The sequence below is a fragment of the Suricata suricatta genome, chromosome 17 (assembly GCF_006229205.1).
Source record: "Suricata suricatta isolate VVHF042 chromosome 17, meerkat_22Aug2017_6uvM2_HiC, whole genome shotgun sequence".
Classification (NCBI taxonomy): Eukaryota; Metazoa; Chordata; class Mammalia; order Carnivora; family Herpestidae; genus Suricata; species Suricata suricatta.
The window spans coordinates 46345400-46357333 of NC_043716.1; the positions used below are offsets into that span (position 1 = coordinate 46345400).

Below are 11934 nucleotides of genomic sequence, written 5' to 3' on the forward strand. Positions count from 1 at the left end.
TTACGACTGAGGCAAAACTGTGTGTGTGTGTGTGTGTGTGTGTGTGTGTGTGTGTATATCTGTATATGTGCATGTGTGTATGGGGGGATATGTGGTGTGTGTATGTGGATGGTGTGTGTGTATGTGTATGTATGGGGTATATTATGTGTGTGTGTGGGGTATGTACTCTCCGTGTGTGGGGTAGTGTGTATGTGGGGATAGGTGTGTGTATAAGTGTACATACAGTATGTGTATGTACATGTGCATAGCGAGTATGTGGTGGGGGAGTATGTGTGGTGTGTTTGTGTGTGTGTGGTATGTGTATGTATGTGTGCATATGGGGTATATGTGTGTTGGTGGGGGGTGTGGCTCGTGCGTGAGTGACGTATATGTGGGTGTGTATACATGTGTGTGTGGTGTATGTATGTATGTGTGCTTATGGGGTCTCTGTGTATGAGGTATGTGGTGTGTGTATGTGTGTGGGGTTGTGTGTGGTGTGTTTATGTGTGTGTGTGTGTGTGTGTGTGTGTGTGTGCGCGCGCATATGGGTCTGTGGTGTGTGTGATGGTGCAGTGGTGGTTGGTTTGATTAAGGAGTTGGGAGAATCTGTCACTGTTCTTCCCACCCCTCACCTCTCTCTCCTTATTGGACTGGAGTGGCCATGGGTCGGTCAGGGATCAGAGCTACTGGCTGTCACAGGAAGTCTAGGGAAATCCCTCCTCTCGGCCTAATAAAAATCATCACATCAAGTATCTGAAATTTCAGCCTTGTGGTATATGCTGGTGTTGTGATGGACAGAACAAACACTTAAAAAGTATTCCCCATTTACACTTTCATTACAAGGAAAAGAAAGCATATAATCAAGCGTTAAATTGACTATGACTGTAGGACTATAGGTTAAAACATTGAAATGCAACAGGCAGTCAGAGAGAGTTCTGAAAATCTGTTTTAGCAAAAGGAACCTTAAGAACAGTTTTGTAAGATTTGATAAGGTGGAGGGAAGGGCTCCGGGTGCTGGGACAGGAATGCTGTGCTGTCGGGCGTGGGGAGGACGCAGGAGAGCCCTTGAGCTGGAGCAGACGCCCTGTACGTTAGGAGAAGGATTGACCAGAAGCAGACATGGGACCTCCAGCATGACCTTGAATTTCAGATTTACAAGTTCCAAGCTCATTCTGTAGATGCTGGGGACTCAGAGAAGGTTTTTGAGAGGCGAGCCTTAGAATCCCCTGTTTTAGGAGGAGTAGCCTGGGAACGGCGGGTGTGCCACATGGCGAGGCGGGTGTGTAGTCTGCCGTAACAGAGGTGATGTGGCGAGAGCAAGAGAGAGTTCTTCTCCTTACTAGAAGCATAGGCCCTCATCCCAGCCCTGCTGTTCCACGTCTGCTCTGTGACAGCCCGGGCTTTCTTGGCCTCGGCTTACTCACTATGAAATGGTGAGGTTGGAGTAAATAATATGTAAAGTCCCCTCCAACTCGAGAATGTTCTGCTCCCATGCTTCTGTAATTTGGCGTGTGAGCCACTAAGGACCCAGAACACCTGAATGATGGTAGGGCCGATGGGAGGCAGCGAGAGTGGAACTGGAGAAGTCATTTTGGAGGATTTGGCGAATGGTAAGATAGAATCAGTGGGTGAGGTTTCTGTTCAGGGTTTCCATATGGAACATGCTCTCTCCCAAGCCACCAAGCCTGAGCGTATCTGAGAGAATAATGCCCTTGAAATTTAGAGTGGCAATTACATATATAAATTAACTAGCGAAGCAGATATTTTTAGGTTTATTCCCAGACTTAATCTTGGTGAAGGTAATTAGAAATTTGTTCAGGTTCTTTTGCCAAATATCAGTGGCTACAAAAATAGTTAAAATTTTTTTCTAGGTTTTCATTTCTTACGCTGATTCAAACCAGGCAATTTAAACATGCCCAAGATTTAAAAATAATATTTCCTGAGGCTTTTTGAATTGCAAACGGGTCCTAGTTATAATTTTGGAATTGTGAAGTAAAAGGTTGTCAGTGCTAAAGACTGACATTAGGTTCACTTGCGTTCCTCTCCTTTCCCCCTTTTGTGTTGCATGGCCGAGGTATATGAGTGAAATAAGTTTCTTTGTAAATGTTTATGAAAATTTTGCTGTCTTAAAGTAAGTGAAGAAGAACATATCACTTAGCTAGGAAAATAGTACATTCAACAAAAATACAAATGAATTTATTTTACCTTCCAGAAGGCAAGAGTATATTAAACAAATTTTTACTTAAATCGGTAAGTTTAAATCATTAAAAAAATTTTTAATGTTTATTTATTTTTGAGAGAGAGAGAGAGCGTGCATGCACCAGTGAGCGGGGGAGGGGCAGAGAGAGAGAGAGGGAGACCCAGAATCCGAAGCAGGCTCCAGGCCCCGAGCGGTCAGCACAGAGCCCAATGCGGGGCTTGAACCCATGAATCGTGAGATCATGACCTGAGCTGAAGTCGAATGCTTAACTGGCTGAGCCACTCAGGTGCCCCATAAATCATTTTTAATAAGAAGATAGAAATCTCAATGATTTACCAAGGAGATGTTTTATAGAACTGAGAGCCTGTTTTGTCTCAGTAACATAAACCTTGGCAATGATTTTACTGTGTCCGGAAGTGACCGTATATTGAAATGATGAGTTCCTTCATCTGCTTATTCAGGATACATCTTTAAAAAATTTTTTTAAACATTTATTTATTTTTGAGAGAGCATGACTGGGGGAGGGGCAGAGAGAGAGAGAGAGAGAGGGAGACACAGAATCCGAAGCAAGCGCCAGGTTCTGAGCAGTCAGCACAGAGCCTCATGTGGGGCTTGAACTCACAAACTGCAAGATCATGAGCTGAGGCGAAGTCAGACGCTTAACAGACTGAGCCACCCGGGTGCCCCCAGGATACATCTTTTTGAGTACTTGCCTGTGTTTCAGTGTTACGCCCTGTAGATAAAAAGTTGAGATGTCTTCCTCCTTAGGAGATAGGCAAGTAAACCATTATAACATATAAAGTATTAAGTGATTTATTGGAGAAATAGATGAGGTTCCCTGGGAATAAAGAGTTTCTTTCTGCCCTGGCAAGGGGAAGAATCTCCTTGGTGAATGGTTAACAAAGAGGGTGATACTTGAGGGCTGCCTGGATGCTCAGTTGGTTAAGCATCCAACACTTGATCTTAGCTCAGGTCCTGATCTCACAGGTTGTGGGGTCGAGCCCCGTGTCAGGTTCTGGGCTGACAGTGCAGAGCCTGCTTGGGATTCTCTCTTTCCCTCTTTCTCTGCTCCTCCCTCACTTGTGCATGCGCCTGCTCTCTCTCTCTCTCTCTCTCTCTCTCTCTCTCTCTCTCTCACGCGCACACAAGCACGCGCGCACGCACACACACACACACACACACACACACACACACACACAAAATAAATAAACATTAAATGAAGAATAGAAGGTGATACTCTGAATTGAGACCAAGGATAAGTAGGGGTTTTTCAATAAGGGAGAGAGGGCCATTACAGGTAGTTAAGTGACCACAGTCAGGCAATGAATAGATGAAAGAGTCTGGGCTCAGGAAGCCGTAGTAAGTTGGTGTGTTTCCAATACAAGTTTAAAAATAAGGAAGTGGTGATCAAGATGGCCAGGAAGCAGACAGATCATTAGGAACTGTTTTCCATATTAAGAGTTTTGGTTTTTAGCTTTTAGGTGAAGGAAGTCGTAGAAAGATTGCAAGTCTGGGAGTACCAGTGCTGCCTTTGCCTTGCAGGAAGGCCTCTTCAAAGCCACGGAGGACCCACTGGAAGGAAATGATACGGAGGCCAGCACACTGTTAAAATTGTCTAGGGAGTGAAAAGTAATGGATTCAACCAATTCTGTGGTGATAGAAATGGAGAAAAAGCGAGGAAAGAATAGGAGATAGTTCAGAAGAGAATATTGAGAAGACTTGCAGAAAAATGGAATTAGCTGTTAGCTGGCAAACCATATTTTTTGTCATCAGACTCTTATGAGGTAGCTCGGATTGGTTTAACTATGTTTTCATCATTTTTGACAGTTCAGATCCTTATACGTGACTGTCAAGTTATCAGAGAGACCAAAGAAAACCAGATTACAGAGCTAAAAAAGATATGTGAACAGAGTGCAGAATCTCTGAATAATGATTGGGAAAAAAAGGTAAGCGACATAAAATGGAAATGGAAAATACAAAGGTATCGCTTCAAAGTAATGTATTTAATTATAAAAATATATTCACAGAATATACAGAAAAGTGGGAAAAAAGAAAATAACTTAAAATTCAAGCCCAGTTGTCTAGAAATAGCTACTGTTCATGTTTTGGTATCTCCTAGAAGTATAATGGTTTATAAAGTAGGTTTCACTTAGAAAACTTCCTTTTGATTAATTCTTGAATTTCATGTTCTGAAATTTTTGTCATAGCGTATAGATTTTAAGGAAAATTAGTAGGGAAAAAGCAGTAGGATAATTTTTGGAAGTTGTAACTTTTTAATTTTGGATTTCGGCCATTGGATCATTTCTTTTCTGAAATTTCAGATAATCCAATATTTATAGTATAAACTTGTTTTTGATGTAAACAAAATCAGTAGTGGATGGGTTATTCTTGGAGGAGCATTTAATTTAATTAAGAAAATATTTTCATATAATTTAGTAGTGCCAAGAGCAATGTAATAAAAATACTCATTATGAACAAATCTCACATAGTCGTATATTACTTTCACTTAGGAGCCCTTCACCATTAGTTCAGATTACAATGTGTGTTTACAATAAATCACGTTACTTCTTTTGAGGTATTCCACCATGAAGATAACTCATACTGTTAACTCATATTCTCTCAGTTAGAGTCTGGGTTCAAAATATTTTGCTGGAAGTTATAAATGCCTTTCCAAGCAGACAGCATTGCCCTGAAATAAGTGCTGGTGATGGTAGCTTTAGGCTGAGTCCGGGAAGCGCCTGGCAGCCGAGTCCGGGAAGCGCACGGCAGACGTATTACGATGGGTAGAATTAGCTCTTTTCTAGTTTTCTTTGGACAGTTTATGTGTTTTTCTCATTCTCACATTTTGGTTTTGTCTTTTCCATAAGTTTGGTGTATATTTGTGTTTGTTGCAAGTGCGTTGTGTCCAGAGCAGGTGCCCTTCCTCCCTTTGTCTGAATTCCCTAGTTCCTTATTTTCCATTTAAGTTGCCAGGTATGAGAAGAGAAAAGTCCTGCGCCTTCTACTGTGTACAAGGGTACATTTTATTCCTTCAGCTGGATTAGCGAATCTTTCTTACAGCTGCACGGTAATTGGTGCATATGAATGCCCCACACGCATGATGGAAGGTCTCTTTTACGAAGTACAGTTGCACGTAAATCTGGGCTGATGGGAGAACATGGCACAAGCAAGACCGGTACCAAGAATTAACACGGCGATGATAGGTGTACTTTATGATTTACGCAAGCCTTCACTGAAAACCTGTCATGTATCTGCATGGACAGGCGGTGCAAGTTTGTGCACATGCACGTGTGTACATGTGTGTGCACACGCGCACATGATGTATGTATGTGGTGTGTGCATATATGTGTGTGTGCGTACGCGTGTGCACGTACTCCCTAATATCCCTGATAGAAATCTCCATCGCACATGTCTCACTCCGGGTCCATTGTACAACTTCCTACTTAAGATGTCTCCTTGGTCTAAATCCCATCGTTCTTCCCAAACCCCATCTTCTTCCTTTACTGCTAAAACACTCTCCTCCTAGGGATTTCCCCCTAATTCCCTGTTCGCTGTGGCATTGCTGTTTGCACAGCTGCTTAGGCCCTTCTTTTTCCTTTACCTCCACACCCAATCCCTTGTCAGGTTCTACTGTTTTGTTCATGCTATGCATTTTGTTATTCCCCTTTGGACCTTCACCAGTTCCAGAGACGATCCCCTCTTCCTAGATTTGCTATAACTGGACTCTCTGCACCTCTTCAGTGCACCCCCCACAGTACACCACACTGGACGGTCTTTCTAACACCCTGGTTCCCCCCCTCCAGTCCACACACCATGTTTATTTATTATTATTTTTTTTAATGAACATAATTCATTGTCACATTGGCTTATGTACCAACATCCAGTGCCATTAGCCGTTTTCCATCTCTCCCTCCCCACCATCCACTCTTAGTGTGTTCTTTGTATTTAATAGTCTCTTTTGGTTTGCTTCCTTCCCTCTCTGTTTGTATTGATTTTTTTGTCCCCTTCCCTTCTGCCGGGGTCTTCTGTTCAGTTTCTCAAGATCCACGTTTGAGTGAAAACATATGGTATCTGTCCTCTGACTGACTTATTTCACTCAGCATAATACCCTCCAGTTCCATCCATGTTGTTGCAAATGGCCTGATTTCATTCTTTCTCATTGCCAAGTAGTATTCCATTGAATATATCAACCACATCTTCTTTATCTACTCATCAACTGATGGACATTTAGGATCTTTCCATGATTTGGCTATTGTTGAAAGTGCTGCTATAAACATTGGGGTACACGTGCCCCTATGCATCAGCACTTCTGTATCCCTCGGGTAAATTCCTAGCAACATTCTTGCTAGGTCATAGGGTATTTCTATTTTTAATTTTTTGAGGAACCTCCACGCTGTTTTCCAGGGCGGCTGCAACAACACACACCACGCTTAAATCACCCCAGTGATTTCCTGGTAGGAAATTTATAGGATTCTTCATGACTGAGACTCTGGATCTTTTAAGCCTCACCTTCTGTCTCAAGCTTATGCTGTTCCTTATGCTTTTGGACTAGCTTCACAGAACTTTCTGTTATCTGACTCTACCATGCTGTTTCTAATCTGTGGGCCTTTAAAAACATTGAGTTATGATTCACACACCATAAAATTTACCCTTTTAAAGTGTACAGTTCAGTGGTTTTCATTATATTCCCAGGATTGTGTGACCATCATCACTGTTTAATTTCTGTCGCCCCAGAAAGGAGCCCATTAGCAGCCACTTCCCGTTTCTCCTCCCTCCAGCCTCTTGCAAGTCTAATCAGCTCTCTCTCTGGGGTTCTGCCTACAGAATCACACACTGTGTGGTGGTTTGGACTGCCCTCTCTCACTTACCGTGTGTTTTTAAGTTTCCTCAAGTTGTGGCATGGATCAAGACTTTAGTCAGCATTTCAACTGAATAATCCATTGAATGGACATACCACATTTTGCTTATCCATTCATCGGTTGATAAACATTTGAATTGATTCTATTTTTTGGATATCATGAATAATGCTGCTATGAAAATTTGTGTACACGTTTTTGTGTGGACATATGTTTTCATCTCTCTTGACTATTATATGGGGGAAGACTCCACCCCTGGTTTTTTTCACTCATACACTCCTAATACTTCTGACTCCAGCAATTTTCTTGAATACCAACTGGCGTCCTGTAATTCAGTTAATTTTTGACACTATTTGCCTAGAGTTAGTTACTGTCAGATCCTACAAGGTAAGGGCTAAATCCCACAGGACTGCCCCCACTTCAGGTGTCAACCCAAAGTCCCAGGTTGTTACCTGAACTTCTAACCAAATGGCTATAAGTAGGACTAACAGGAACCCCCCTTGGCTTCTATGATGTGTGGGAGTGGCTCACGGAACTTAGGGAAACATTGCTTAACATTTACTTTTCTTAACATTTACATTACTTAACACTGTTTTATGAGAAGGGATCTAATAGGAGATACTGATGAGTGGGCAGATGGAAAGATCTATGGGGAAGGGGCACAGTGTTTCCATGCCCTCTCCTGGCGCACCACTCTCTGAGTACATCTACACATTCACCCCCCTGGAATCTCTCTGAACCCCCACATTTTGGGATTTTTTAGGGAGGCCTTATTACACAGGCATGGGCTGCTCTCCCTTTCTTGGGAGTTAACCAGCTCCCAAGAGCTGAAAGTTAACCAGCTTCTTTTAAATTTTTAAAATTTTTTTTTAATTTTTGAGAGAGAGAGTGACAGACAGAGAGAGAGGAAGACAGTGTGAGCAGGGGAGGGTCAGAAAGAGAGGGAGACACAGAATTGGAAGACAGGCTCCAGACTCTGAGCTACCTATCAGCATAGAGCCTGACGCGGGGCCCGAACCCACAAACCACGAGATCATGACCCGAGCCGAAGGTGGACGCCTAACATACTGAGCCACCCAGGTGCCCCAACAAGCTGCTAGTCATGGCTTGATCTTCCAGGTGGCCTCCATCCTGAAGAGCCCATCAAGAGACATCTCATTGGAACAGAACACACTCCTTTTATCTAGGGAATTCTTAAAAAATTGTTTTTAATGTTTATTTTTGAGAGAGAAAGAGATACAGAGCACAAGCAGGGGAGGGGCAAAGAGAGAGAGAGACACAGAGTCGGAAGCAGGCTCCAGGCTCTGAGCCAGCTGTCAGCACAGAGCCTGACACAGGGCTTGAACCTGGAACTGTGAGATCATGACCTGAGCCGAAGTTGGACGCCTAACCGACTGAGCCACCCAGGCGGCCCTCACCTAGGATATCGTAAGGGGTTTCGGAGCTCTAGCCCAGGAGCCAGGGTCAAAGACCAAATATTAGAAGAAAAGATGCTCGTAGTGCTCTTATCACTTAAGACATGACAAGGGGTTTAGCGCTGTGCCGGGAACTGGGGGTGGTGACCAGCGTATCTGTTTTCTGTTATCTCACAGGTATATACTGAGGAGTGGAATTTCTGGCTCACATGGTAATTCTGTGTTTAACAGTTCAAGGAACTGCCTGACTGTTTTCCAGAGTGGCTGCCCCGTTAACCTGTGGGCTTTTACAAATACTTCTCCCATCTATTTAGACAGATTCCTGGTTTCTCTGGGTCCCTTCTGGCATGAGGCAACTTACGTGGTCAAATGTCCAGGCTAAAGACGCATATATAGGAACCTGGGAAACCCTTTTGCATCCCCTGTACCCACCACCAGACCCTGGCTAAAGGATGTGTGGGTGGCCTCATGATCAGGGTCCTGGTGGCATCCTGATGGCTTAAGAACCCCTAGCAAGCTCTGTCCTTGAAAGCGTGACAAGTAATATTTGCTGCTTAGTTGATCCCTCAGAGGCATGTTTACCCTTTAAAGCCTCCCAGACCAAATTACCTAGGTGCTAAGTCATTGCCCGGTCTGGGGGAGCTCACTGTGATACATTGTGCCTGGTGCTTGGTAGATACCAATAGAATTTCTAGATGAATACTTGAGTGTTCCTCGCTTGCAGTCAGATCACTGGACTAGATAACACCTGTTCGGTCCTCAAACGCATCAGCCAAGGTAGAGCATCCTGGTTTCTGCCGGGACCCTGTTTACCCTTGCAGGCTCAACTGCAGATTCCCTGGATGAGATGACACAGACTGACACACGGACCCTCCTCCAGCTTCCGTAGGCATGGTCCCCTTCGAATCTGGCACGGGACACCCCTGAGAAACCACCGGGTGCTAGACTTTGTGGATTTTTAATTCTAAGTAGGCATATGTCCTGGGCCCTCTAGGAGACCCTAAACATAAACCACTAGGAACAGGAGTAAAACCACAAAATTCTAAGTGACCCTTTTAGATCAGTCGACAGCCCTAAAACTGAGGTGCTGTGGGCTTTGCCATTTTCACATGCCAGTAAGTGACTGGCATTTGAATACCAGACATAACACAGTTTAAAACATATTCTTTGGCAACAGGTACAAATAGCAACTTATCAGGGAGTTGGGGGACCACTCCCAGAGCCCAGAGTGCATATGCTGGATTTGTGGAAACCAGTGGTCTTCTGTGTGGCTGTTCCTGGGCCATCCTCACCTTTCCTGTTCAGCTGGGGACTTTTGCCAATAATGAGCCCAATCAGGGGCTGCATTCTGCCTTGAATGTCCACCATCTCTCCGGGTTTCCCCTGCTGGTTCAGTGTCTTCTTAGTCAAATAAGCCTCTGTGTGCATGTGTTACATCCTCATGTCTCCTATTCATAAATGGGAAATCAACTCTGTCTGTTAACCTACTCTGGACTTCTTCCCTCCCCATCAGTCAGTGAGCCTGGGATTGGATGCAGGGTCAGGACTCAGAATTTCACTCACTGAGATAAGTGAAGGAACTGCCCCCGGGCTGGGAGCTGAGGCTTTCAACCCCCTTTGGAAGCCATCCACCCACCGAACCTTGTTTTCTTTACCTTCTTTTCTTTCTTTCTTTTTTTTTTTTTTTTGAGTGTTTGCAATGTCTTTTTTTTTTAATGGTTTATTGTCAAATTGGTTTCCATACAACACCCACTGCTCTTCCCCACAAGTGCCCTCTTCCATCACCACCACCTCTTTCCCCTCCTCTCCTTCCCCCTTCAACCCTCAGTTCATTTTCAGCATTCAATAGTCTCTCAAGTTTTGTGTCCCTCTTTCTCCCCAACTCTCTTTCCCTCTTCCCCTCCCCCTGGTCCTCCATTAGGTTTCTCCTGTTCTCCTGCTAGACCTATGAGTGCAAACATATGGTATTTGTCCTTCTCCGCCTGACTTATTTCGCTTAGCATGACACCCTCGAGGTCCATCCACTTTCCTACAAATGGCCAGATTTCATTCTTTCTCATTGCCTTCTTTTCTTTCTATAGATATTTTGGAGCTTCGTCCATTTAAATGGTGAATACCTAATCTACATAAAACCTACATACTTGAGAACATGTAGTATCCAGTTCTACTTAGAGAACCCTTCCCCTATTTGATTTATAAATGCCATCTTTACCTCTGCTTTCATCTAGATTGTGGAATTGGGTAGAAATAGTTTCTTGTTGGGGGTGAGGGTGAAGGAGAAAGCACTGTTAACCTTAGTCCTGTGCAAAAGTTTGTGCAAATGAACTGCAAATCCTGACAGATGATATTCTCAATCAATAACAGTATGACAAACTTCTCTGGTTTTTGGTTTCAGGCAAATACTAGTGTCATCTGGCTGAGGCCTTGGGGTGCCTGTGTGATGTATTTACTTTTTCTACCCGAGCTGGAGAGTTCCCTTTAATAGTTGTTTGTTCATTAAAATTTCCGCTTCAGGAAAGTCAAGAGAAAAATTGTTTCTTAATCACACTCTATATAATATCTTTAGTTTGAATATTTATTTATGAGTTTTGTATCTTTTGTTGTTCAGGTCACCAAATAAATAAATAGAAGAAAACATTTTTTTTTTCCTGAATTGCAAACTAATCTCTTCTGTAACAATAGTGAAAGAATCCATTCTTGAATTCACTGTGTAGCTCCATAATGCCGTGGCCGAAATGGAAAAGGAGAAGTTTGATCTTCAGAAGCGGCACACGGAGAATATCCAGGAGCTGCTGGAGGACACGAACGTGCGTCTGAATAAGATGGAGGGCGAGTACCTGGCGCAGACGCAGTCCACGGTGAGGCTCTTCCCTCTTCTGGCCATTTTCAGTAGCCGTCCTGCTGGTCTCCACGGTGCGGGCCGTGGGCCGTGCGAAGTACGTGTGCTATGGAAGTAAAAACATGTTACCGTCTTACTTGATATAAAATTATATGCAACAGTGGACCGTGTGTTGAAGTTTGCTGTCGGATTTTTCTCTGGATTGTTCTGTGCTGTTTTTTACCTCTCAGAAGTCTTTACAAATCTTTTTTCTTGTTTTTTCACTTACTTTCAGTCTAGAGATGTTTTCTTTCTCTTCTCTTCTCTTCTCGTCTTTCTTTTCTTTTCTTTCTTTCCTTCTTTCTTCCTCCCTCCTTCCCTCCTTTCCTTCCTCTCTTCCCCTCTCCTTCCCTCCCTCTCTCCCTTTCTTCCTTTCTTTGTTTCCTTCCTTCCTTCTCTTTCCCTCCCTCTCCTTTTCCTTCCTTATCTGTCTCCCTTCCCCCTCCCACCCCCTCCCTAGCTCACTCTTCCCTTCCCTTCCCTTTTCCCTTCCCTTTTCCCTTCCCTTTTCCCTTCCCCCTTCCCCCTTCCCCCTTCCCTCTTCCCTTCCCCCCCTTCCCTTCCCTTTTCCCTTCCCCCTTCCCCCTTCCCCCTTCCCTCTTCCCT

At 43.8% G+C, this 11934-nt stretch overlaps 1 protein-coding gene across 1 annotated transcript in view; it reads left to right on the forward strand.

Annotated features, from left to right (window-relative positions):
* The window catches only part of CEP112 (centrosomal protein 112), a 408254-nt gene that overhangs the window by 77170 nt on the left and 319150 nt on the right, over nt 1-11934 (forward strand). Inside the window, exons 11-12 of the mRNA XM_029927075.1 lie at nt 4007-4125; nt 11165-11308. Of these exons, the coding sequence (XP_029782935.1) occupies nt 4007-4125; nt 11165-11308 (263 nt within the window). The remainder of the gene's footprint in view (nt 1-4006; nt 4126-11164; nt 11309-11934) is intronic.